The following is a 27,690-nucleotide window of genomic DNA, read 5'->3' on the forward strand; positions in this document are numbered from 1 at the left end:
ATGGGATAAAGTAACCACAGATTACTAAAACAGATGAAGATTTATAGAAATTGTCAAAGGAATGCTGTGCCCTTGGCAAGCGATGAGAAAAAAAAACCAGCCCTAAAAGGTGGCTGAGCAAAAGCAGTTAAATCAAAACCATCTGTGACTGAGTTTGAAGAGGAAAACAGCTGGTAAGGGCCGCAGTGCTTGGTGCAACCTGGGGCTGGGGCAGCCTGGGAGCACACCCAGTGTTTTGGTTCCTGCTGGTGTATGGCTGAAGTCACTGCTCATTACAGCAGAACATGGGCATGGAAAGGGGAGGCAAGAGAAGAAGGAATTTTCTCAAGCTGTCTTAATCATGCCTCAGCTCTGCTCTGGAGGAAAGGGACTAAATCTGCAACTAATTTGCGAGTGGGGAAATAAAAAGTGTATTTAGAGAATTTATAAGAATGGACTGAATTGGATTTCAGTGAAACTTGATTGAGAAGATTCATTTTTAGTAAATTATTAAATAAATAATATTGATAAATCATACATAATTTAATACTTACATAATATTATATTCATTTAATAAATACTTACATTCTATTTTTCTACTACAATTTCTACAGCCAATTTGTCATACTGTGATCCCCTATTTTGGCCTAATCAATGAGCTCTCCAGAAACTCATAATTTCTCAGACCAGAGTGGGTAAAAAGTGTTTATATCAATCTACAAAAGAATGGATATTTAACTCAAATTGGACTTCTTTTAACTAAAACACTTGCATTTTAAAGGTCTGCTCATCATTTTGTTTGAAATCATGGCAACATATATCAAAACCTGAAGGAAAATAACTGAAATTAAAGTATCTTTTTCAGGTTTACCAATGGACTTTTTTTTTAAAGGCAGATTGACTGAGAAAAAGCAGCAGAAACCAGATTTTGTTGAAGTAGTTTGAAAATAACCTTTGCTAGTAGGTATAAAGAGCATATTTCCTCATATTATTGTATTCACCTTGATTACTGTGATGTGTTTAATGCGAGATTGAAAAAATGTGCAGGAATGAAACCACAGAAAAGTAGCTTCTCTTATGAGTGGAAAAAAAAAAAAAAAAAGGAGTGGCAGTGATCTACCACTTTTAAATTCTTGCAGGATAGAAGAAATAGAAACAACATTAGCTCCACTCCCCAAATACAGTAAGTTGTGTCCTCAAAACACCTGTTAGCTTCAAAAGACAAGGTAGATGAGAAGAAGAGGATTGTGTATTCATGTGGTGGTGGAACTATGAACAGGATCTGCAATGACTGCCACTGACAGGGAAGGGAGAGTGGAAGTCCCCTTAGCCCTGCTGGTAAATAAACTCCTCTCTTACTCTTCAAAAAACATATCTTTATTCTTTATGAATTCAGTATGGCTTACCAGCTTTTATCTCACCCAAATATATATATATTTTATTCATTTTCATTGAATTCTCATTCTGGTTACATGCAGCTTGGTAGGCATTATTAGTTTGAAGAGTCTATTAATATAAAAGAGATGGTAATGAAGCATATGTGCTCCCTGAAGTAAGCACAGAATAAAAGGCAAGCAAGTCTAATCTGTACTTCTCAAATGAGCATCACAAATAGAAGAGGTACCAAATTTAAAATTGAGACTAAAATTGTTTGTTGATTGCCACCTCTTGTGAACTTACTTTTTTTTCAGAAAAAACCCAAAAAAATCGAAACAAAAAATTAATTTAGATCTTTCTTCTTTGTGGTTGTGATTCTGAATTCACGCACATCACTACATGTGTGAAGCATAAGTCCTGGGACACTTTCTTGACCCAGGAGGTAATGCAAGCAGCAGGGTCTCTTTTCAAGGGTCAGCTGGAGGACAGGTGGGCTGGAATAACATCCTACCTAAAGTCCCTCTGATGCTCCCAGTGGTATGAGCAGTACCAGCATTTCCCCCGTTGGAGACGACATGACTAGACTGGTCCTTCAGCTACTGATTAACTTCATGCCAGTGAACTGGCCTTGTTGCACAATATGTTGAACCTTTAAACCCTTGAATTCAGCTGCTGGATTTCAAGATCCATCTTTACATCAAAACATCCCGAAAGCGATGTTCAGCCCTTGAGCGCCCCAGGGATGCTGTATCTCCACAGCTTGGCCTTGGCCATCACAGCAGGAAAGCAAAGCTGCTGCATTGCTCATACTAAGATGAAAAGAGGAAAATATCAAGTTCACACAAACATTTCCTTTCTCAGCTCTCTAGACTTTATTTTTCCAATTTAACTTACAGCAAGGCTTCCAAACCTGGTACAAGCCTAGAACATGTGGCAAATGTTCATTTCAGGTCCATTTTCCAATAAGATGGAGCTGGTTTGTAGCTGGGGCATATGTCTTGATCCTCCCACTTGGAGTCACATGAGAAGTCAACTCAGTTCTTTTTTTTGCCCCTAAATTCACGGGTATTCCCTAGGTTTTGCCCCTAAATTCACAGGTATTCAATCACTGCCATTGACATCTGCTCAGGGGGTCTGGAGAAGGGATGGGTGATTTGTCATGTCTGTTAGAACTTTATGCTCCTTGCTTAGGCGGGCAGGCGATCCTAGGAGATGCTGAGCAGCAGAAAACTGGTTGCACAGGTCTGTTCCATGTCCTAAGTTTCTGTACATCATGGCTGATGTTTTGGGCAGGACTGTGTAGGAAAAAAATACCACTTTCAAAGGCTCTCAGTTACTAAAAGATGTTGACTGAAAAGGTCTGTTAGAATTATAAAGGTCCTGGTAGAAGATGGAAAGAAGTAAGTTCCTTCGAGCTGCTCAGATTAGTAACCTCCTAATTAATAAGAGCTGCTAGAAAGAGGGAGGCACTCTGCCGGTTTATTTCAAGGACAGAGAGGTGGAAACTCTCCTCCCGAACCTGACGATCTGTGGTCTCAAATTAATGACTCGCAGCACTTTTCAGATCCCAACACTCTTTAAAGAACAATCAGCGCCGTCTGGAAAGTTTGCGCCGCTCTCCTTTGTTGCCGCACAACGGGCACCTCCGAGCACGCGGCGGCTGCCGCGGACGCGCCCTCTGCTTCCCGCACGGCCTCGCCAGCCAGACCTTCCGCCGCCCGGGAAAAACAATTCCCGCATCAGCGCCCTCCGCGCTCGGGGCCGCGCTCGGGGCCGCGCTCGGGGCCGCGCTCGGGGCCGCGCTCGGGGCCGCGCACACGCGCGGGGCGAGGTCCCGCGGGAGCCCCGCCGCGGCAGAGTAGGCGGGGCCCGGCTGCGCGACGGGGGTGGGCGTGGCTGTGGGCGTGGCCGGGGGCGTGTCCCGGCGGGCCGAGGCCCCGCCCGCCGCCGGCGCAGGCGGGCGCGCGCGACTGTGTCGGGATCCGGAGCGCGCGATCCCCGCGCGGATCCCTGCGGGCGCCGCCGCCCGTCCCCTTGGAACAAAGTGCCCGCAGGAGCGGAGCGGAGCGCGGCGGGAGCGGAGCCGTCGGCTCGTGGGGGCGGCCCGGGGGAGCGCGGCCCGCGGGCAGGCGGGAGGCAGGCAGGCAGGGAAGGGAGGCGGCGTCGCGGGAAGGGAGGCAGCAGAGCCGGGAAGATGAACCGGAGTTTCAACAAATCTCAGACTCTGCGGTATCTGGAGTGCAGCGCGGTGGAAGTGAAGAGTAAGGTGAGCGGAGCGCGGCGCGGCCTCGGCCGGGAGCGCCTCTGCCCGGCGGCTCTCCCAAAAATGAATGGACCCCCCCCCAACACTATCCTGTATCCCAGCTCCCCGCCCGGTGCGGCCGGAGCCGTGCCCCGGGCACAGCCCGCAGAGTGGTGACGGGCTGGCGGCAGCTCACGAAGAGGCGGGATCACCGCTCCCGGCGAGCCGCCCCTGCCCGGCGGGAGGCGGCGGCGCGACCCTTCCCCGCCCGCCCCCGGCGCGGCGCCCGCCGCTCCCGCTCCATCTTTTGTTCCGCCGCGGGGACTCCGGCAGTAACTTTTCGGGGCAGCTCGGGGAGCGCCGTTGGCCTCGCCTGCCGGGCGGGCTGGGGCTCGGCCCGGGGGCGGCGGGGGGCGCGGAGGCGGTGCCGCCCCCGCCCCAGCCCGGGGCGATTCTGTTGCCGCTGCCTCGGTGCTCCCGCCGGCTCCCGGGGGACAGGACGGCTTCCCCAGCGTGCTGGCGAGAGGAGTGGAGGAGCAGGAGGGAGATGCACCAGATCCCCTCGCCGGTGCTGCCGGGGGTCCGAGCCGGAGGAGCCGGAGAGAAACCTGCGTGAAGCTTCGCTCTCCTCCCAGCGGCGGCTGTGCCGGGTGTTACCTGGGGAGGTTGGCACCGGCATCAGCTTGTGCTCGCTGATGCTGTTAGGGAAGGAGTTTGAGATCGGCAGGGCTGCCGTGTCCGCAAACGGCGTTCTGCCGGAGCTCAGTCGCCTAAGATGATGGTTGGCTGTGCCTGAGGTTGGTCGTGCTGAGCTCTCTTCAAGAGCCTCTGGTCGCTCTTGGTTGAACCAGCATGGCAAAATCTTGTCTGCCGCCTCTGAGGGCAAAAATAAGTAGCATTTGAGCAACACAGAAATCTCTCTGGAAGCCTGTGTTTTGCACACATACAACAGGCAAGGTGTAGGTAATGCATAAGTTGAAAAGAGTACGGATAACTTTAGCCTGTTCTGGAGTCCCCAGTCATCTACTGAGTTGCTGCTGGAGGTGATGAGTTTGAGACTTAGTGCTTCCCATTTTTGTCCATTGCTGCTGGTAAAATTTGCCTTCAGATCAAATGGCCTTGAGCAACACACAGAGCTGAGATGACTTCAGTGCGAGAAGTACCTTGTGTCCAAGGAAGCCTCCAATAATTTCTAAACGTGGCACCTGAAATGTATATTGAGGCCCTTATTTCCTAAGCTCCTGTTGCCACTTGAAAGGGCTCAACTGGCCTAGAAAGTTCCATCCTGCTTCCATTGCTGGAAAGTTTTGGTTCAGTTTGTACTGGTTGTAAGATGTAACTTCCCCACAACATTCATTGTGGCTCCCAAATCCTCCAGATCCTGTTTTCTGTCTGCTGCGTTATACCTCATGCATTGTGTGAGCTTTATACTAAAACACAGATAAGAATTTTTAAGTTCGTCCTCTCTCATCTACTTTAATATTGCCATAGCTTGAGTTTATTCTATTAACAATTAAAAATCAACGTTTTGATGAACAGCTCGTAGCTTCCTCTACAGCTGCAGGAATTCTGTAAGCAAATCCTATGTGGCTCTATAGACACAGAATGATATAGGGAGGTTGTAAGTGTAGGAATGATTGCAGATTTTTGGAGGGAGGGAAAATAAGTTTGTATGGGTGGGAGGGGTTTGCTGGAGGTCTTCTGTAACTCAGGATTGTCACTACAGATGGCCCTGAAGAAACTGTAGAGAACTATACCGTATTGGAAGAAAACTAAAGGGAAAAAAACAGAGGTTAAAGTCGAAATATCCTGCGCCCAGTGATGATCCCTGAACCTGCAGTGTGGGCCAGTGGAAGCTGTGCTGCTGAATTTCCTGGTGCTGGTGGGTTTTCACTGTTAGCGTGACTTGGGCACAGTAACAGCCAGGCTATTGGTGTAGCAGGCTGTTGCCAGTTGCTGGCAAACAGACGTTGGTACAGATGGTTTTCTTTTGCTTGTAAAGCTCATAGATTCCCTCTCATGGAGTTACTGTTCAGTAGTTCAGAGTGAAAAGCTCTGGCAAATGGTACCTGGCAAGGTACTGTGCAAAAGCCTAAAATACCTCCTATTAAATAAATATCTTATAGTGTTGGTTATGATGCTGTCTGTCTTGTCCCTGTGTTATCCTGCTGTGATCAACTAGGAATACAGCTTACTGAGGTGGTTTTTTTTTGTTTGCTTGGACTATCTAAGGCTGGGGAAACAAAAAGATTCAGTAATGCTACTTTTGATAGCCGTATGTAGTCAGCTTTTTAAACATTTAGTTGCCTGTGTTTTGTAAGTATGAGACTTGTCCCGGCTTGCCTGAGAACTTGAAAGTTGAGTCTGAGAACTCCTGCTTTTGCAGCTATCGCCTGAGAGCACAGGCTGCCAGGTGAGCGAAGGTGGGTGCAGCTCAGCCTCTGCGCTGGGGCATGCTGCTGGCTCCAGATCAAGGGATTCTCAGTGGCTTTTCAAAGGCTGTGGAAGTGGCAGTCCGTGGGCAGGTGGAATCCCTTTTAGCGGAGGAGCTGAGTGTGAGAGAGTGCTGCTTTTACACAATGGTGTGAAATAGCTTTTCTCCTCTGAAGATCGAGTTCGATGGAAAGGAGCTCTGGAAAAAATGGTTGTGGGGAGTCGGATGGGTGATAGTTTGCAAATGTTGGGTTTTTGATATCCCTGCCTCTGTTATGATAGCCAGGTGGTTCCTGTCTTAAGGATAAACCACCATCCAGCTGGTGTGTCACATTAGTCACAATTCAAAAATGGCTTCTGTGAAAACTGACCAAGATTTTCCAGGTTTTTCTGAGTTCCTTTCCTTTTCTCCAAAAGAAAGTTCTCTAAAGTTGTTTTGTGCCCTTAATTATTGGAAGGGGAGAATTTATCAGAGCTTAGTAAGACACTTCTCTGGGGTAAGACACTTCTCTGTAAATCTCCAAGTATCCTTAAACCATACGGTTCCTGATGGCTACCAGAGGATTATCAAAAAAACCCATAAAACAGGGCAGAGCGAGGAGAAGGAGGAAGGGAGGATCTTGGTGGCTGAACGCACTCCAGTTTTTCAACATCCTTCTTGTGTCAAAGGGCCCAAAACTCCAGGCAGTATTCTTTTCTTGTCCAGTAGACCTGTGAGCTTTGTGGATGATTGGATTTCGGCTGATCTGAACCAGCCTGTACCTTCGCTGGACCTAGCCTGACCCATCATCTCTTCTGAGAACGTGTCTCAGAAGCATGCTTCAGCTGCTGATGCTTGTGTCTGAGGACTTTTTAATGCCTTGTGACTATGTGGTGGGATCATTGGCAGTGACATGTTCCCTGGCTACGTGTCTTTTTGGAAGGATGAGCTTTGTAACACTGTGTCATGCCTGTTGGTGTACATCAGGTTGTTTTTTCTTTGTGTGACTGAGGTGCTGCAAAAGCCTCTTGAATCACTGTGTTGCAGCAAATACTGAAGGGGAAAACAGCATCTGCCATCTGTTTGCACCTCTGTTTTCAGACATGTCAATGATGGAAATTGCTATAGTCTTCTGCTTTAAAAAGTCCTCTTCTGTCAGGGTCCGTGCTTTCTCCCTTCCTCTGTATCCTCCTCTGAGAACTGGTCTTAAAATGAAAACACTTTAAAGCTTGCTGCTAGATAGGAAAGTGGAAGGGTAAAGAGAAACCCACTTAGAAATTGGTACATGTCACAGGAAAATATTAATTGAATTGTACTCAGCCCTCCTCTCCCGTGTTTCATGACAGAATAAATTAGAAGCTCAGTTCTTATCTAGGTGTTGTCTCTGTAGCTCAGGATTAATGTATCAGCCCTTTTAGACAGGATCTGAAAACACATTATCTTGCTGACTTAAAACAACTGTGTATTCTCATGTGTCTAGTACTCATTGGCTCTTTTCCTCTGTCGGGTGACAAGTGAAGTATCTGTCCCCTCTAAAGAAAATGTCTCTAATCTCTGAAAAAGTTTTCCAGATGACCCTTTCTTTCTCTTTTTTCCCTTTTACCAAGAGCTCCAGTGCCTGCAATGTGTGGGGCTTTTTTTGTTTGTTTTGTTTGGGATCTCATGGCCACAGGCAGGGTTCTTAACCTATTTTTCATTTTCTCTCTTTAGCTTTACAGAGAGGTTGCAGGCTTCTTTGCCTGTAAGTATAAGCTTACAGAAGAATAAATACTTGTAAAATAGGAATTCCTGCATTAATGGTGAGACTTCTCTTTAATTATAACTCCATGTAGCTGATCTTCTTTCGTCTTGCTCTGAGTGAAAGGGGATTTAATTTTTTTTGTCCCCTTGAATTGTATACACAGCTTTTCAAACAGGGAAGGTAGCTGTCAGCCCAAATATGTATGTCTTTTTAGTCACTTAGATATTCTGGAATAGCAGAGATATAAGATTGCGTCGGGTCTTTAAATGATAGCCTTTTGAATAGTTAGTGAAAATGTGGGTAGTTTTGGTTTTTTTTTCACTTTGAAACTGACAGTTTTATGTTTCTGGCTTAAAAGCAACAGAGCACTATTTTTCTGCTACTACTATTAAATTCCTGCCAACTGTATATACAAGTAAGAATTAATTTTCATGTTTTCAAAAGGGGTAAATGTACTCATGGTTCCCCAAAAAACAGTCCTCTGGAAAAAAAACCCTTTGTTGTTGCTGAACCCTCTTAGACAATGGAACTTTTGATAATGGCTGAGGATTGTAAAAGTGCAGCTACCTGATTCACATGCTGACTGTGACATTTCTGCCTCATTAATAGTGTCATGTTTTTTACAAACTGATTTACAAATTAACAATAACGTGACTAACATCCTACTCCTGTAAACAAACCCATTAAAATAAATAGAACCAGTTAAGTATAACCATATTTTTTTACTCCCTTCTCCCATCCTGTTTTGACTTTGTTCCTCTAAATGCTGGTGTTAAGATGGATGTCGCAAATGGATTTTTAGTAAGTATTCAGTCATTTTTGATGTGTCATGAATAGACATGATACAGTTATGGTTTTCAAAGACGGAGAACATGTTTGGGATCAACTGTGCTCCATGCTCTTACAAAGTCACTAGCAGCTGAAAGAATGTGCTTTGGTCTGAGGCAAGTGTAGAAGTCAGTGCTTCAGCAAGCCTGCCCAGATATAACTGGATAGATATAACATATAGATATAACATCCAAACAGCTTGATTTGTCCTGCTCACATGTTGTCACCTCTTCTTAGAAGAAATGTACCTGTGCCATTACATAAAGGTTGCTGGTTTAAACCTTTTGCATCCCTTTTTTTTTTTTTTTAACTCCTCCAAAAGTTGCTGATACTGCATGTCCACGTGACTGTTCAGCTATTACACTGTACGTACCCACACTGTGTATTTGAAAGGTATAAAGCAGAACATCAAGCAGTGTTATAGCTGTAGCAATAGCAGTAAGAGCAAACTTACTTTTAACATTCCCCTGTGAAGAGATTTTAAAGGTCTAGTTCTACACTGTCTGGTGTTAGCTAAGTGAGAGAGGTCTACAAATAGTGTTTTCCAGCCTTTTGTACTTGGATTTCACCCTAACCCTGAAGCCTTACAGGCCTTCTGAAATTTTAAGAAAAGTTTTCCACGTGTAGCACGCTTCAAAATAGAGCGAAAAGCAGCACTCCTTTTAACCTACAAGATGTTAAAACAGACTTTAAGTCCACTTTAAGTTTTTAAGCAGTACTTATTCTTTCAAGTTAAGGTCATACATGTCATACCTAGAATAAAACTAAAGTGCAGTGAAAAGCCCTGTAACCAGCTGATTTAACTTCTGCTTTTGAGCTTCAAAACATATTTGATTATATGCAAGCCAAATGTGGCATGGACTCAGAAAACTGCAGTCCTTCCCCCTCGCAGATGAAGACAGTGTGCCACGGTAATAGCAACTTGAGACGGTCTGGATTGTTGCAAAACGTGTCAAGACGAAGAGACTGTAAACAATCTCTTAAGAAGTGTTGCCTCTCTTCCTTTCCCTCCCAGTTTGCTGGGCTTCTCACGGCAGGTATTGTACTTATTCTGATGTGCTAAATAGCACCTACTAAAATCCTAGTTCGTCTGTTATTACAAATCTTTGTTTTTCATAGGAGGATGACTTTCTGAAGTGGTCATACCTAGTAAGCTTAAGTCTATCTTTAAGTGGTTAGGTGACATTAGAGAAAGTGACCACAGCTTTACAAGTTACCATGCAGCAGCTGAGCCACAACAGTGGGCCCGGTTCGTGCTTGCTGCCCTCACAGAGGAGAGGCCAAACCTTTCAGCTGGAAAGTGTTGCACAGAAAAGTCATTTTGTGATAGTTCTGTTGAGGTGACAGCTGCAATAAGCACCAGCACAGTGGAAGTATCTTCTCAGACCTGTACTCAGAAACTATATGAGCAGTTGTGTCTGCAGGATATACAGGGAAGGCTAGAACATGTGCTTTGAGCTGCCTGGTGTCATAGAGCATGCTGTAGAGGAGGATATGCTCTGGTGCTCATGTTATATGTAGTCTCAGGTCTGTCTAGTTATGGAAAGATGGTAGTTTCTCCTGTGACATTCCCGAAGTTAGTATACTGTTACGGGCTTGGGTGCTAGCTGTGCTAACTATATGGTTATCAGTGTCCCTGTAATGCATTGACCAGAAGGGCTAGGGCTGCTGCCCTGTGTTTCAGTACCTCCCATACTCTCCTGTTCTTGATCTTTCCTCCAGCTTCTCACCTGTTTGTAATAATTTTTAGTCTAGTAACTTGGGAATTTCTGATCGGCTTAAAACTTTGTCCAGCCTGTCTGTCTTACATGAGTAGTCTTCTGAAATTTAGTCTCGCCACATTGAAACAGTCTTAAAGGACACCCAACAATAGACCTTTCAACTTTGAAGAGCACCTCAGAAAATTAAATGTTGTTTACAGTGAAGTCAGAAAGGAATGTCTCCTGTGTGAGATTAAAATACCTGTGGAGGATCTGTCTGACAGGCTCCAGGACTAGCCACCTCCAAGGAGTTCTTCAGAGGTGCAATTAATGGTGCTGTCCTCTGTAATCCCTTATCATTCCCTTTGTAGCAGACTGCATGCACTCAGTCTGAGCTTTTAGTAACCAAGAAAGGTTTTCCAAGGATTGACTGCTTGACCCTAATTACCTTTACAATGGAGGCCAGAAGTTAAAAGATGAAATGTACCTTTGGAGACATTTTTTTTCCCTATAAGTGAAGGCAAAATCTCCCAGGTAGTCCTGTTCCCATTGGAAATTCCTGCAGTTAATTCAGGCAGAAGTGTCTGGGATGGGGTGTGGTGCACCAACCCCAGAGCCACCCAGCCTTGGGCCATCCCTCCTGCTTCCGTCCTGCACAGCTGTTCCCAGTCCCCGTTCAGGTCTGGCCAGGGGTGTGCGTGCATGTGCATCAAATTACTTCTCTGCAGCTGTTGTTGGCCCTGAGCTCATGGGGAAACCTCTGGCGGAAACTAAAAGGGCCTTACATAAGTTTGCAACCAGCCAAAGCCTTTACTGGTTATAGGTTCCTTTATCTATGTAGATATCTCTCAGTAAATGTTCGGAAAGTGTTTTGATTTTGCTAGAGGCCTATTGTTGGGCAGAGCTACCTTTCTGCAGAAAGTTAGGCTCACGGATTCATCTGCTGTTGGCAGGGTAAACCAGACCTGATTCAGTGGTCCTTTGTCTCTTTAGCAAGGTGCCAAATCTTCCTTCTTCCCTTGTCCTGATGGTGACATGCCATGGATGTCCTGTGCTGTATTTGTGCTTAAGCTCTGTGGTGTGAAGGAGTGTGTGATGCTTGGTCTTCTCTTGAAAATGCAGGACCATCTTGGTCTACATCATTTGTAAACAGGCTTTGGTTTCCTCCCAGAGATGTAGGGGACTGGAATAAAAAAGGAAGAGATTTTCTTTTGGAAAGGTGGACTTTGCACTTATTATTTATTTTAAGGGCTTTGCTTTGCTGCTAATGACTCTTTCTTCAAGGACAACAGCAGTGGGGGTTTAAATATCAAGAGGTGAAGCAGTGACAAAGGCTGGCAGTGTGCTGCTTGGAGGCAGTACTGAGAGAGATGGTAGAGAGAAAGCAACTACGTGGGTGACTTGATAGGAGAGGAACTACTGGAGCAGGGGTGGCAAAGAAAGGAATGATGGGTTCCAGTGACCAGGCTGATAAAATTGCTTTTATGGATAGCTATTTTCACAGACTACCACATGGTAGTGAGGCAAGATAGTGTTTAGGAAAGCTAGGGTAAAGTACGGAGCAGCAGTCTAGCTGTGCAGATGAGTAGCTGCATGGTGTCCGTGGATTTAAGATATTGGGCAGAAAAGATCTGGGTAATTAACACGTAAATATATGCAACTACCTGAATGAAAGGTAGCACTGGAGTTAGAAATGCTGGAGAAGGCAGTGTAGTGGTCTAGTTCCCAATAATCATGAAATAAGGTAGGTGAGGCAGGGGAAAGGATCAGCTTGACTTTAAATTGCCCTTGAGCTGGTAGCTGAGTGTGAAGAGAATCTATATGAGGTTGAATAGGAGGTGCATCTCATGAACAGAAGTTGAACTGAGAATGATGGGGACAGAGAAAGGAGCTGAATTTCTCTTCCAAGTAGATGCAGAAGAAAGAAAAGTATTGTCATGAACTGAGCCTTACAGACTGCTGGAAAGTGTTGAAGCAGTTACAACTGTTGTTCTTCAAACAAAAAGCAGAGATGGGAAGCATTGTGTACAAGAAGCATGAATAAGAAGGGGAACCACTGGTTTTTTTGCGAAGAGAAACTATTTTAAGATTTTTAAGGTACTAAAGCTTGGCTGTATTTTAATGGGGGATTGAAAGGAGGGAATAGAAGGAAGAAGGGTGGGAGTATGGCATGATACCAATCAGGAAAAAAGTTTGGAGGAGAAGGTAGGGAAATTATGTCTGTGATGTCGGTTCTATGAAGGGCAAATAGAAGAGAGGATGTCTTGCTCTTTGACTGTCTTGGAAGAATTAGCAAGTTGTGAGCATTGAACAGCAGAACATGAAATCCCACACTTTCTACCAGCTTGATCACTGGGATGAAGCAGAGCTGCTTTGGGGCAAGTGGTTGAAGAAAGAACTTGTTGCAGAGAACATCTCCATGTTTGGTGGTGTCTTGCCATAGTGACAACCACTGTGAAACTGGGAGGAGAGTAAGAGCGTGCTGAGTGAGCTGAGGGAGACATAACTGGGGGAGAAAAAGGGAACAGAGAAACAGACATAAACATGACAGCAGAGCTCTGAAGTCCCAGGTGACTTCAAAACCATTTACATTGTCTTCCCTCCTCTTTCTTGCCCTCTGTTTCTTCTTGCTGATAAAGCATCACTGATTAGGTCTTCCCAGTTTTGAAAATCTCACAGGTAAGAAGAAATTATAGTCTATGCAAGGATGAAAGTGTTTGTTTTTCTTTCTGTTTTTAATTTTTTACTTCACGAGAGAACTAGGTGGCTCACATAATTCAAGTTTATTGCTAAATGTTGCTCTTTGATGTCTTCTTATTACAATAGCCTGATTTCAAAGCCACCAATAAACTGGAGGGATGGCACTTCATAAACATAGGGATTCATTTTTGGCCCTGGAAACTTCTTGAAACTTAAAATTAAAAAAAAAAAAAAGGTTGATCTCTTTTGCTTCAAAATAACTCTTTCATTTTACAAAATAACAGCTCTCTAAGTAAACAAACCTCAAAATCCTGCTTCTTCGTCTCCTCTGACCTCTCGTACCCCTTTGCAGAAAACAAAACAAAACAAACAAAAAACAACCCCCCCCAAAAAAAAAACAAAAACAACAACAACAAAAAAAAAGGCAGTTGATTACTTTTCATGGGACTGTAAGTTTTGATCAGTTAGCTCTGACTTCCTTGTTTAAGAGAACTTTTATCTGAACACTTTTCTTTTTTGTTAACTTGGCATCTGTTTTTTCTCAGGATTTCTGCCTCGTGTATTGTGTTTTGTTTTTTGTCATCAAACCGCAGACAGCAAGTATAGTGGTTGGCCGATACTTTGAAGATCTTGGGACAGAGGTTATTTTTGTGAAAGAAAATGTACAGTTCTTTCCAACTTTTTTTTTTTCAACCATGATTAACTCTGTCAGATGAAATTCTTTCAAGTTATCTATGTCCCTCTCGTCCTCTGACTTCTGCAATACTAGATGCAGTATTTGCATTAGTTAAATAGCTCTGAATAATTTACTTCATTCTGGAAAACTAATTTGCTTTTTAAAACTGTTAGCTTATCAAACGGTGTGATTCAGTATTGTGCTGGCAGAGACTTTGCTGGCAGACACTAGTCCCTGTGTATCTTCCTGTGAAGAGATACACTAAAGATGAACTTTGTAGTTCGGAGAAGCAGATTAGTAATCTTGGCTATCTGTGCAAAGCCCTCAGATTTTCTAGTTTCTGTAAGATACTTGGTGGATGTTATCTCGAAATCCTGGCTGAATACAATGCAGAGCGCTCAGTCTCCAAGCTGTGTGGTGCTGCAAAACCTATTATTACTGCGATACTTTCTATCAGCCTCATTAGGGATGATGAATGAGCTGAAGCATTTTTTTCCCCTCTTCTGAAAGACCCACTGACAATGGTTGCTGCCTGTGTATATACACAGAGGGAATTAATCAGCTAGACTATTACTACAATAATACTAACTTCAAACAAAAAAAAAGTCATCCTCATTATCTTCTTAAATCTCTTTTGAAGAGACACTTCCCTCCTCCTAGTCCTTTACAGAATCACCTTCTAGCTCTTTTGCCTTAAAAGACTATGTCATGCACAAAGTACAAGTGAAATCTCATGTGTTTTTTTTACTATTGTCCTATTCCTAGGCAAATGAAATTGTCTTTTGGGCTTTCCTAAGGCTGAACATGTGAACAAGTTAATTTGACTGTACAGCATTCGTGTCAGACCACAGCACCCCAAGTCTGCAGTTGCATTCCCACATGTCACGCTCCACTGATCCAGTAGTGTCATGTCCAGCGTGCCCATGGGGCTTAGGCTGGGAGGCCTGGCCCTTTTGCTATCTCTCTTGCTCTTATGTGGCAACTTAAGCTGAGCTTCGGGTCATACCAGCGTGCAAGTAACCATCCTTCTTTCCTCTCTTTCCATGTCACTTTCCCACTGGGTGTGCTGTCCCTTTGCAGGAGCTGGCCTCTGCCTGGGCTCTTGTATTGGGCAGAGCAGGACCGATGTGTTCCCCCAGCAGACCGTGCAAGGCAGGTGTCCGAGGGGCTGTGTAGGATGGGTGTTGTACTGGGGTGAGACCGCACAGCAGCCACATCCTTGCAAGTACCGTGTGTGCTAATGGTCCTAAACAAGTTATCCAGTAAACAAATGTTTCCTGGAATTGGCATCTGAATGCTCTGGCATTTTGGCTAAAGGAATACCAAGGAATCCCAGGTTCCTGCTCAGGTGTGCAGAGCAGGAGATGCAGCTCTAAACAAAGCCTACAAAAACCTTGTTCCTACCCCCTTAGGTAGGAACCCCCTTATCTACCATGTAGATAAACTTGTCACTGGAAAATGGTTGTTTCTTGCTTGAATCTATGAAAAAGAAAACCTAAATAAAAAGACTTAATTTTTTTTTTTAGTTTGAAATGTGTCAATGGAAGTAAGTTGCCACTTGGGTTTCTCTGGAGAGGGGCGAGGGGTGGAGGACAAAGGAGGACTGTTTTTCCCCATTGGAACCAGCTGTGGTTTGTTTGCCTTTTGTGCATTTGGATGGGCATTCTGAAATCCAAACTGGAACTAGCAGTTAGTATTACAAACAAGCAGCATAATTTGACTAAACAAGCTTTCAGATGATCACAACTAGGCTTTGATGCTGAAGAGTGGGATTTTCATAACTGTGGAAGTAATTTTAGAACATGCTTGTGCCCAAAGCCAGTAAGGTTGTCGTGTTTTTTTTGCTTTTTATCTTTTTTGCTTGAAAATTATTATAGTGATGATTCATACTTTTGTTAGTCTCATCAAAAGAGTGGCTTGCATGTATAGTTGATTTAACAGCTGAGCACCTCTAAGCAAGTCATTCTTCATTGTGATGAGGAATTTATCTAGAGAAGATTCTCTCTTTTCTTGTTTCTTTTTTTCCTTCGTTTTCTTTGTGTCCTTACTAGTTTTGTGTCTTCAGTTTCTAGCCCTAGTATTGACTGACTTTGTAAATGAGAACTTCCATGAGATCCATACTTGTACTTGGATCTGTGGCTGTGGTTCCACGCTTTCAAGAGTGAGTTAGGATGGTTTTAGAGGTTCAGTTGATGAACAGTAGTATACTAATACTATACAATCTGAGTTATTAAATTAAGTGTACCAGAAAGATGATTTAAGCTATTTAGTTTAATTAGATGCCCTTTTTCATTCTCTTAATTTCCTTCATTATAGAATCAAATTTTTCCTTTCCTGTTCTAATAGCATACTTTGTTTCTAATATCAGAAACAAGGTAAATTGAAATCTTCTCCGCGATCACTTTGTGACTTGTTTTAAACAGCTTCATGGATTTATAACATTTTCAATTTTCTTGTGGCAAATCACACAACCTCCACTCCCCACCCACCTTTTTTGGTTTTGTTTTTGGCAACCACTTCATGATCTGTAAAGCTTGAAAAATAAAAACTGGTGGAACGATAGAAAAAATAAAACCATGAAAACTAACTTTCCTCCTCCTGTATGGACTACCTGGAAATTCAGGTGTCATGTAGAGTGAGTGTATTTTCTAATAACAAGCTGTGTGCTCACACAGCATGCTTCTTTAAAGGTCTTTTCATTGGGATCACAGTGGTATTGATGGGAAACGTGCAAAGAACTTTTATAAGGTTGTTTGTATAACTGAGTAAGTTCTTTTTGAAATCAGTAGAGTGAATACTTCCGCTTTGGGGAAGCGTGGTTCTGTGGATGCCTGAGATTATGATAATGAATGATGGACCTTCAAAGTTAAATCCTACAAATGCAGTTTTTCTCTAGAGGATTTAGTGAAAAATTAATGTTTTAAAAATGTGATTTCTTCTAAGATGGAACACTTGAGCATATCTATTGTCAAACAGAGTGGTGTCTTGGTAGCCATGTTTATGTTCTAATGTGAGGACCATTTGTAGACTTGTAAACACCAACATGTGACTATGTTCACCATGAAATATGTTGGAATATGTAGAGGTTGGATTCGATGATCTCAGAGATCTTTTCCAACCTAATTGATTCTGTGGTTCTCGGATTCTATGAAAAGAGAGAGGTGATGTATACCATGTTCGAATGCCAAGCTACAGCACTGGCCTATGTTGACACATCTGCTGATGCTCTGTTTGCTTTCTCTTGCAGTTTGGGGCAGAGTTCAGAAGGTTCTCTCTGGATCGCTACAAACCAGGAAAGTTTGAAGACTTCTACAAACTAATTCTTCACATTCATCACATAGCCAACCTGGAAGTGATGATCGGATATGCTGATGTGCATGGAGACCTTCTCCCTATTAATAATGATGACAACTTCTTCAAGGCTGTTTCAAGTGCTCATCCACTGCTCAGGGTTTTTATACAAAGACAAGGTAAGATTCAATTTCATTTCAGTGCCTCCAAGTGTGCTGGGGCAAGGTGAAGAGTGGATTTGTGGCACCAATTTAAAGGCTGAAATGATGTAAGAGGGGCCTAGGGGCCATCTTGCTCCTCCTCTCAGGCACTTCATTGCAACTTGCAGGAATGGCTTGGCTTTAGGGCAGTTAGAGGGACTACATTGCTACCTGTAAGGTGCTTAAAGGATAACATGCTGAGAATCACCATGGGCCCTGTATTTTCTGAAGGGAGTGTACGACTGGTACCATGTCATCACTTGAGCATGCCGAGTGCACTATTCCACTTTTTTTGAGGGAGCTGTGAGGAGGGAGGGGATCCTAGTACTGCTGCTTCACATTTAGAAATCTTATCTATCCATCTTGATAGTCAGTGTCATACCCAAATGATTCATGCCTGTGTAGTATGGGAACCCACACAGATATGTAGTTACGAAAGGAAAAAAAAAGTCACAAATGACATCTTGTTTGACTATGTTGACCTGGCAAACAGACAAACGATGATTTTTCCCTCCTTACATTAAAGAATGCTGATTCTTCCCATTTTGATTCATCAAGCAAACCTTGGGTAGAATGCCCAAATGTCAAGGTGACATCAGGTTTAAGTGACTGTGTGTTGTTCTCCTTAAAGACCATGTTTGGCAGTTGCTTCAGATGAGGACTGGTTTTATAATGAGATGTCTTCCACACAGAGCTCCTTAAGTCCCAGGGGAACCTAACACTATGTTAACACTTCCTCCACAGTTTTTTTCGGTCATACAGTGATTTACAGCACATGGAATTTGGAATTAAAGTCTTGTCAGCAGCAGATTCAGAAAAAAGACTTAATCTGAGACTGAGCAGTCATGTAGCTTTTTTGGTGTGGACTCTTGCTGTGTACTGATAAGGATGTAGCAGGAGGCTCCAGCCTTTTCACTGGTATGAGCTGGTGTATAGAGCTGGTGTATAGAGCTGGTGTATAGAGCTGGTGTAGTGTGTCGTTCAATTCAATGTCATCAGGTACATCCAGGGCTGCGTGGCTCTTGTCTGTTCAGAGCATGTTGTTTGCCACCTTCTTTTAGATGTGATAAGTGCTCAAGGAGGCAATTGAGAAGAGGGTCTACAGCAGTTTGCTTTGGTGATGTGTCTATCAGGTGAGTGGATATGTCTGTGGGAGAGGACTTACTCTCCATTCTTGTGCAGAAAATGCAAAGGTGGATTACAAATTCTATGAAGTCTTCTTCCTGTGATGCCTGTTAGGACTGGTGTTTATGGTGGGTCAGGTCATGAGAAATCCCTTATCATGCCTACTTCAGTTCAAGTTTATTCGTGTCTCTGCATCAATCCTATTCAAAATGCAGTTGTCCTTGCTCTGCTTCGAACAGACTGCTGAAACCACTGAGTATCCCTAATTCTGCACTGGGAGGGGGTTGCCGCCAAAATGCCAATCGCAGAAGTAGGCAAATGAGAGACCTGTTGACTACAAATAGAAAAAGTGCTCCCTCCTTTTCTTCAATAGGAGAAGCATGCTAGTTGTGAAGGTTTATAATTTTTAACCTTAATGGAAAAGGGCATTATTTCCTTTTTAAAAAGCTTTTCTTTTACCTCTTGCTCAGTGAGAAGAATCATGCTGACAAGTAAGAAAGCTGCTGTAAGAGGGAAGACAGGCCATTGCCTCCTCATGTGTAGGAAAGCCTGAAAACTTTCCCAGCACACATTCTCCCTCTATAAAGCTGAAGAGAACAGTAAATTCTGGCCCATTCCTTTGCTTAGTGGTACCTTTCATAAGGGACTCCTGAGGTTAACATTTGAGATTTATACTTGTGGATGGTCCCAAGTCCATTTCCTTTGCTTTGACAAAGCCTTTAGAAATTGTTCCCTTAAAGAATAGTAGGAGTTACTGAAATCTTGTTTATCTTTTTCCTCTGCTCCCCCGCTGTTTTCCCTGGCTTCAGACTGGGGTGACAGAGCAATGCTGGTCCTTCTATTGGATACCTGCATGAGAGAACAAGATGACTAGGTCCAAGAAATCATTGCCACATTCAGGGGAATGTGGTGTGCCTGCAATGCTTCAGCTCACACCCTAAACTCTGACTTCAGAGGCAGGAAATTAAGGTGACAGGGATGCTAGTAAAATATGAGGGCAGTCCTCTGCTGTGACTTTGAAGGAGACTGCAGAGCATGGTCTCTCTAGGCTTTTGGATCAGGGATCACTGCTCTTCAGTGGGAGTAATCCTGTAAGGTGGCTGCCAGAGGTTGTTCTCACAGTCTTGTTTGAGGGAACCAGGCAGAAGTATGCAGACATGAAAGGACTGAATAGTTGAAGTACAGGTCTTTTTTTTTCTAGCAGAGCAAACTGTTTATCAATGATTGCATGATTAGTCATTTGTGTTCTCAGTTTATAGCTGGGATATCCTTTCTCTTGTCGAGCTGAATGATACAATCATGAATGTTACAAACAAACAGCCTGTTTGTTCCCAGAGTGACAAAATAGATAACTTACTCTTTGCACAATAATCAAGCAACAATTTGCCTTTGTTTGCCTAGATGTTTTTCGTCTGAGCTTAGTCCTGCACTTTTTCAGTTCAAAAGCCTTTCCCTCACTTGTCACCAGTGGCAAACCATGTGCTCATTGCTTGGACTGTCCAGGTGTGGGATGACTTTATTCTACTTTCTCCTTTTTTGTTCAAGTCTTCTGAGCTCCAGATTTTTCAGGATCACAGTAGCTGTTCCCAGGCCATTGATGTCAGTGCTTCTTAGCTAGCCATTTTAATAAGAACTTGAATTGCTGTTCCCAGTGTGCTTGCAACAATCACTCTTCATGGTTTTTGGGGTCTTGAAGAGTCCAGGACATTTGGGGGTTATGTTTGAGTAAATTCAGCTATAGCAAGTTTTTATAGTTCTTAGTGATTTGTCTGCTGAAAGTATGTGGTGCTCTTTTCTGCCATTTTTTTTTCCAACACCAAATTACAGTGCAGACAAAAATCCTAATTAGAGAACCAGGCTATAAAAAGAAAAGGCAGTTTTCTTTTGACTTGCTTTCCCAGGCTGCAAGTATGGGTCATGTCCTGTGTTGTAAACTGATGTGGCTCTTTTGACTTTGTTAGTACAGTAGTGATTTATATCAGCCGATGCTTTGAGCTTGAGATTTTGTTCACTCGGCTGTAACTGACGTCAGATATACACAGAACTCTCTATGGAAGGTGCCTGCTGCTGTGGAAGGGATGGATGTCCCAAAGAACTTAGAATTTCTAACACATGAAATCATGGATGTGTTTGGCTTGCTCCATAATATCTGAACTCTTGTACTCCATCCAAAACCTGCATAAAGGAAGAGCTTATCTGATGATACAGTTGATCATCATTTTTTCAGTACTATTTGTTCTGTGTCTGATTTAAACTACAGCACTGGAGACAATCTCTTGCATACTGCAAAAATATTTAAGCGTAAACTGTGAATTCAATAAGAAACATAGAACAGAAAACCTGAAAGGAGTTAGTGTTATGTACTGTATGTAGTGTTTCTTGTATGATTAAATGGAATGAAATTATTATCAAATCTTGCTTTAATGCCTGTCTCACAGAGGCAGAGCATATGTTCAAACCAAGCTGTATTGGAGGCTCTTAAATAGAATGGAATAAATAGCTGAATTATAATGTCTCCATTGTAAATCTGCCTGAAACAACTCCTTGAACTTAGCAAGTGGGGTATAAAGATGTAAGTGGAGGTCTACCAGGTAAAAGAGACTTCAGGATTTCTCTTCTTTTGCTTGGTTTACCTACTATGGTATGTTCGACCTAGAAAGTTCAGAAACTCGGAGAAGTGTTGCAAAATGAACGTGCTGATCACTCTGTAAGTACTCTGTGTAGTGCTTTTTTCCAAGGAAGAGTGGTATATCTGGGACCAAGATGCTGAAATGCATAGTGAACAGACTAATATTTGGATCTTAATTCAAGCTGAGCATACCACTCTAAACCCAGACTAATGATTCGGATTCTGGGAGAAGTGATGAAGGCTGATGATGACCACACCTACACTTCCTACCACTCCTCGGGGTTTATAGAGTTTGCATGGGCAGTTACAAAATCTGCTATAGCTCAAGTTGCAAAGAAGGTGACAGAGGTGGTGCACAGGCTGTTGGGTCTCATCTTGATCCCAGACCAGACTGAGGTCAAATAAACTCTTCCGAGAAGCCTTTTTGTTTTGTTCCCATCGCAACAGGAGATCTGTTCTGATTCTATAAATAACAATAACAATAAAATTGTTATTATAAAGTATTGTTATTGTAAAATGACAATAAATTAATAAACGCGGGGGCATTTTGTCAATCCTAATGCAAATTCTAAATCAAATTCCCAATCTTTCCAACAATACAAATAATTTTAAAGCTTTCTAAAGGTTTAAGTGGTTTCATGATAAGTGCCCTCCAAGTAGGAGACAGGTGAAGCACTGAAGTCTCAGGTGCTGAATCTGTATCTCATGTTAGCTTTTTCAAATATTACACTTCTTGCAGGAGCATAAAAGGCAAAAAAAATATGAACAAGCTGTAGAGCATTCTAACAGCAAACAATCCTAAAACACACCCCACAGCTAACTGGAGCAGGGCTTTACATTATAATTTAGTAAATGTCACAAATGAACTGCAGCTGTTAATTAACATGGCTGGAAGTTGGAGAAGGCTGATGACTTCTGATACCTGTATTGTCTTGTATTTTGCAGTCTGGAAAACTGATTGTGTGTAAAAAACCATCAAGTAGCATCTTCAGAAACTTGCTATAAGTGTCTTTTCTTTTGTAGCTATATTTTTTTAATAGTCTGTTACTGTAACAGTAAACCAGTACTGAACACCAATTGTTGTTTTCCTTCTTGAGTGGTTAGAGCTGCTGTCTACCATCAGTTCTCACTTAGAGCTTGATCCAAAATCAACAGGGAAAAATGTGCATTTACCTGTTTGGGTTTTGGATTTGTCTTGTTTTAATTTAAAGATTGGAAGATGCTGTTTTTCTTCAATTGCATGCAGTGACTAATGTATTTAAACTGCTGTACCATGAAACATATTTCTGCCTGTTCAGAAGCAGTTCATAACTCTACAATTTATTTACCTGGCAAAGTTTTGTTCAGCTCTAAGTACCAACATCTGTCCTTAGCTTTCTTGTATTATAAAATCAAAGCAATCACACTCAGTTTTAAAATAAAAATGTGCTAATGGGAATCATGCCCAGATCTGACTGAAAAACCGATGGTGGGTTGTTTTATTGTCTTTCCTACTTTGAGCAGATAATCCCTAGGAATGGTTGTTGGCTGTCTAACCACATGTGTTAAACAGAAAAACTGGCTTTGAGGCAGCAACTATTTCCAGCTACCTAAAACCTTTAACTCTCTGCTCTTCTAAAGTGGGTAGAGTTGGAAAAGTTTGTTGAAGTCTTTCACATCCTTTTGGTTCTTCAGTAACCTTCCTGTTCATTTTACAGCACAGGCATTGACTTCAACTCCTCAAAATGTATTTCCCAAAAAGAACAATGTGATTTTACTGCTCTTGTCAAAGGCATCTGATATATTAAAGAATAAAGCAGGTTGCAGCACCTACTGAGGGAAAATACTGAACTGCTTCTGATCTTGCTTTTGGCTGAGCTAAGCAAATTTTCACAGTGGTCTTCATTTGTTCTGCATTTGGTCTTCAGACTCTTCATGAGTCTGAGGGAATAAAATAATGGGTATAGAGAAGGTGGCTTGAGGTCTTCAGTTTATCTGCTCCTGTATAAAGATGGTGGGAGGGCGGAGAAGAAACTCTCCTGATACTTGGTGTAAGTCACGGGTGCAGTGGAGGATGTGGCTGTGCTGTTGGTCAGACTGTCCCAGGGCTCCTACCCTGTGTCCTCTGCCCTGGCAGTAGTGTGACCCAGTGGGCTGGGTCTGTGGCAGAAAACAAGTTGTTTGAGTGAGGAGCTAGCATGGGATGGGCAGGACCACAGCACATTTTAAACCAGCTTAACACTGCCATGAAGCCTCTGCTTCCTGGGAGGAACAACTTGTCTACTTCTAGCCTTTGAAAATGTGCAGCTCCACTGTATTTGGAAGGGAGGCAAAGCATCTTGTTTTAGCTTTGACAATATCAGAGAATGGTGGTAAATTTTGTACTAGTATAATAAGAATTGCTGCTAGGCTTAAATTAAATCCTTTCATGATTTTCTTCAGGGGGTCTATGAAAGCTTGTCAAGCCAAGTAATCTTTGTCCCATTCAAGTCCTTTGATATCTGAAGATAAGTAAAATGCAGCTGTTTGTTCCAGTGAAGTCTGGTAACACGTTACTATAACTTCTGTGCTCCACCTTTCATGTGCAAATAATAAGACTGGATAATCATTATCTTTTTACTAGTTTATTAAGTAACTCTAAAAACATAAAGTTTTTAATCTGACTTGTCAGACATAAACACAAAACAGGCTTAGATTTTGTTGTTGACATGGTTAGTGATACCTGGTGGCTGAGCAGAGCCAGTGTGAGGCTGCTTCTCTCATTCGCCTTAAAAACATCATTTTTAGAATATGAGGATATTTGACTTTCATCACCAGTTACTTTAATTGCGACCAGAACAGCTGCTAAGCAAGAATTTTCAGTGAAAGGAGGTGAAAGCATGTGGAAATAGCATAGCTTACAGATAGGCTTTGTCTATCAATAACCGATAGTGGGAACTGTCGCAGAGATATGCGCTGCATAAATATTTTTAGCTGCAATGTACAGTAAGCACAGGACAGAAGCCTAGCAAAAACAGTAAACATTTGTTGCGCTTCTGTTAAAGCTACATGGGATTTGGTTTCAGTTTCAAAGTTTAATATCTTAATGACAAATACACATAACCAAAGGTATTAATAATAAAAATAGAGTTTAAAAATTGCATCAGGCTGGTACCAGCACCACAACATTGTGCTGAATTTAGACTAAAGAACCTTGTTTATAGTGGGAACTCATGCAGCCTTTAATAGGAACTTCTACTGCAATCCATGCTTAGCTTCAGCTGGGAACCCACATAAGAACAAACAAATAAACACTCTTCTGTCCCTCCAAACTTTTGTTTGTTGTCTTACAGTTGTGGATTGCTGCTCTGACAGTACTTAAAAAAGCAAAATACAAGAACTCCCCAATTATGTCTACTCAAATATAGTATCAAGTGAAACTATTTCTTGTTTTCTTCCTTGGTGAGATCCTTTTTATTTAAGATAATGAAGCTACTCTGACAGGTGGCTTGCCTATATAAAAACAGTGGTGAGGACAACTTGTCAAATGTCCACCTCTGTTAAGATCCCTAAATTTTCCACTATTTATCTTTTCTTACCTTAGTAGTCAAAACAAGAGATTCTGTTTCCTGCTGATGGCTCAGGTTTTTTCCTGTTGTGCCTAGTTGTCATTTCCCTTCTGTAAGTGTTGGAAACAAGTATAATGTGCAGATAATAATGGAAGTGGACAGTCTCTTCTTTGGCACTGAATTTTACCTGACAAGACCTCACAAGCTCAAAGTAGCTTCCATGCAGTAAGGGGAGGTAAATAGCACAGTGCAAATGCAAACATTAACTCAAGATTCTGACCTTCAGGAACAGATTTTCTGCTAAATTTTTGAAGTGCTCTAGACGCTTAAATACACTGAAGGGCTTAGGACAACTTAATTGGTAGACTCTTGTACTGAAAGCAAGCATGCAATGAAGGGTATTTTTGCTAGGTGATTGAAGTAGGCATTTAAAAATTAACTCCAAATGTAAATCAACAAATATAACTCCACTGAAACTATTTTTTAAGTGACTGAAAGCTTCTCTTTTGTCTTCAGACTGCCTGTGTTGTTGGGATTGCACATTCCAAATTTAAATGTGTCAGCGTAATTAATACTGCGTAAGAACTCTGGATATTTTTCAGCTCCAAGAGAGAAAGCAGCTTGAGGGAAGTTGAAAGAATTCTTTCTTGAACCTGCCCCTGATGATGATCTACTTGGATCTTATTTTTTCCTCTGAGCTATGTTTAGAGTAGCAAAAAATCCTGTGGGAATATTAAGGAAACTATTAACCTAGAAAACTTCACTGTTGTTCTTGCTCTTCTGCTGTGTGCTGATATTAAGTAACCTCCAGAAGCATCACATGAACAACTTGTACACCACTCATCCAGCCCCTCCCCCCTGATATTATTGTATTTTTTTATCTTTTGCTTCTTTCTCTCTCTTTTGCTTCTGTATTGCTTTTTCTTCCTTTCAGCTCTCTGCTTTGTACTGTTTACCATAGCTTTCTAATTGCTCTGCAAGGCTGTTGCTTCCCAGGCAGCAGAGCATGGGTTAGGTGAAAGCACACAAGTGTTGGTGCTATTTTACTCCCAGCACTAGAAGGCAGCTTGGAAAGCATTATCATCTGTTGGGCAGAGCAACAGTGACAGAACAGGTGTGGAAATAGCAGTTAGTGAGGAGAATTGATCTTTTACTGTGAGTCTTGGACTAGTTTTCTTCTCTGATTATCCTTTTGCATTAGAAACGGTAAATGGCTTGAGAACGTAAAAAAAAAAAACATTGTGAAATTTTGAAGGAGAATGGTTATTTAATTTAAATTTATATATGAAATAGAAGTTCTATGCTTCCTGGTGTCTTTGGAAATTGGAGAGCTGGAATCCAGTGGAGTTGGTGAAAAGCAACATCTTTACATGGCAAGGGCATTGCAAGGCTGTCCAGCTGCTGGCAGCAGCAAACTCTGAGACAACCTTTCTGCCTCTGCTGTAGGTGAACACCACTTTTTCCTTTAAAGCTGAGGTACCAGCTAAGGATTTGAAAAGGCCTAAAGCTGTTTCCCTGATCCCTGGATACCACGGAGGTGTCATAAGAGGATGTCTGTTAGTTATGACCTCGGGATGGACACTGCTGGCAAACTGTTCACTTTATTAGCCTGGTTTAGTGTGGCTTTATTTTTGTTCTGCCAGGCAATTCGGTAGTTTTAGTAGTATGTATCCACCAGATGAGGTGATTTTGTTTTTAGATAATGTAATCTGTACATTTTTGCTTTTGTGCACTTACTAAGGTCTGGTTTTAAATGCAGCTGAAATGAGTAGAGAGGGGAGGAAAAATCATTGTGTTAATGAAATGCATTGTGTTAACCAGTAAACCAAAAAGTTTCTTGTAGTTTGGGGGGAATTCTTTCTGACTCTGAGTGGGTAAAGGAATGCTTTATAATGGAGTCCATAAATAAGTCCAAGGGTAGTGCCTTTGTGGCTAGTAATAAGAAAAAATGGAGATTCCTAAGCTTGCATTCCTTAAAGCTGCATAATTCTAACAGGCCTTATCCTTTGTAGAGGGGAAAAAATAAAAGTACAGCACATTTGGAGTACAGTATGCAAAAAGAAGTGTTTAAAATTTTGTTTCAGAGCAATTCTTAGCTGAGACAAAGAATATCAGTGGCAGGAGGAGTGACTGTCCACTGTGGCTGCATTATTCTTCAGTCACTTAAAAGTGCACATGAACACTGGTGCAATGTACTGGTTGCTTTTAAAATATCTGCATATTAGAAAGAGGAGAGGGTAGCATATAGGGAGTCAACATTTATGCATTAAACTGGGGTGCAGGATGTACCTGTATCTCTCACAGAATGTGAGATTGCTGTTTCCAGTGTTAAACTGAACTTGGGTCATACAGTGCTACAGTTCAAAAGTTGCTTCTTCATCCATGAGGTTCCTTCATGAGGGAATTACTTGCCTGTGTGGGTAAACGCATGATGTCTCCATTTATCAGCTTGTACCTGAAAGGTTGTATCCCAAGTGTTTTCCCTGGACAGACAGTAATTGAGGCCAAACAGTGCTGACAAGGATACGCTAGTGATCTTAACATTTGCATGGGTGACTGAAAATGCTAATTCTCGTCATGATTTTCGTTAGATCTGGCTAACACCTTTTGTATAAATAGAACAAGCCCAAAGGCACATCAGATTATTTTTTTAGTTGATTTCAGTAATTGTGTGGCTGGTGCCTTTCTGACCTCATCAGGGTATCTGTGCTTGCATTGGGCCATGACTATGAAAAACAGGAAACTTTTTATTTACCTTCAGCCTTCAGGTCTGCTGCCTTTTGCTTGTGGATGGAAAGGTGCTGGTGAGAGTATTGTGGAATTTCCCCTGTCCCGTTTTTTTGTTTGACTTCAAAGGCAATCTGACAGCATTACCTGGCAGCTCTTGTCATAGTGTAAAGTTCAGTGTGTTAGCGTTTCTTGCACTGAAAGAGAGGAATTGAATAGCTGTCTGCAGGATGCCCTGAGGGTCCCAGCCTGCCTCCTAAAAGAGCACTGTCCTGTGCTGTATTTTGCTTTAAGTGGGATTAAATTTCTTCTTCCTTGATGTATTGGGCTATCATACCACAGCACACCTCCCCTTGCTACACACAGTTTCCCAGTCACCTGGCAGGGGACCTGCTGAGTAAGAAAGAAGTGTGGTACATGTGGATTGTAATGCAGGGTCTTTGTTAGAGGTCGCTCTTTGCTGTACTCCACTCTCTGTTGTACAAGCACTTCAGGGCACTTTGGGGTGCAAGGAGGTTCTTAAGCTCATCTCACA

General features: G+C 42.4%; 1 protein-coding gene across 1 annotated transcript in view; it reads left to right on the forward strand.

Moving 5' to 3' along the window:
• The first annotated feature begins 3,500 nt into the window (after positions 1-3,500).
• The window catches only part of PARD6G (par-6 family cell polarity regulator gamma), a 66,574-nt gene continuing 42,384 nt past the window's right edge, over positions 3,501-27,690 (forward strand). Inside the window, exons 1-2 of the mRNA XM_050325855.1 lie at positions 3,501-3,622; positions 16,904-17,126. Coding sequence (XP_050181812.1) covers positions 3,551-3,622; positions 16,904-17,126 — 295 coding nt within the window. The 5' untranslated portion in view covers positions 3,501-3,550. The remainder of the gene's footprint in view (positions 3,623-16,903; positions 17,127-27,690) is intronic.

This window comes from Myiozetetes cayanensis, unplaced genomic scaffold (assembly GCF_022539395.1).
Source record: "Myiozetetes cayanensis isolate MyiCay16 unplaced genomic scaffold, myiCay2020 scf1, whole genome shotgun sequence".
Taxonomy (NCBI): Eukaryota; Metazoa; Chordata; class Aves; order Passeriformes; family Tyrannidae; genus Myiozetetes; species Myiozetetes cayanensis.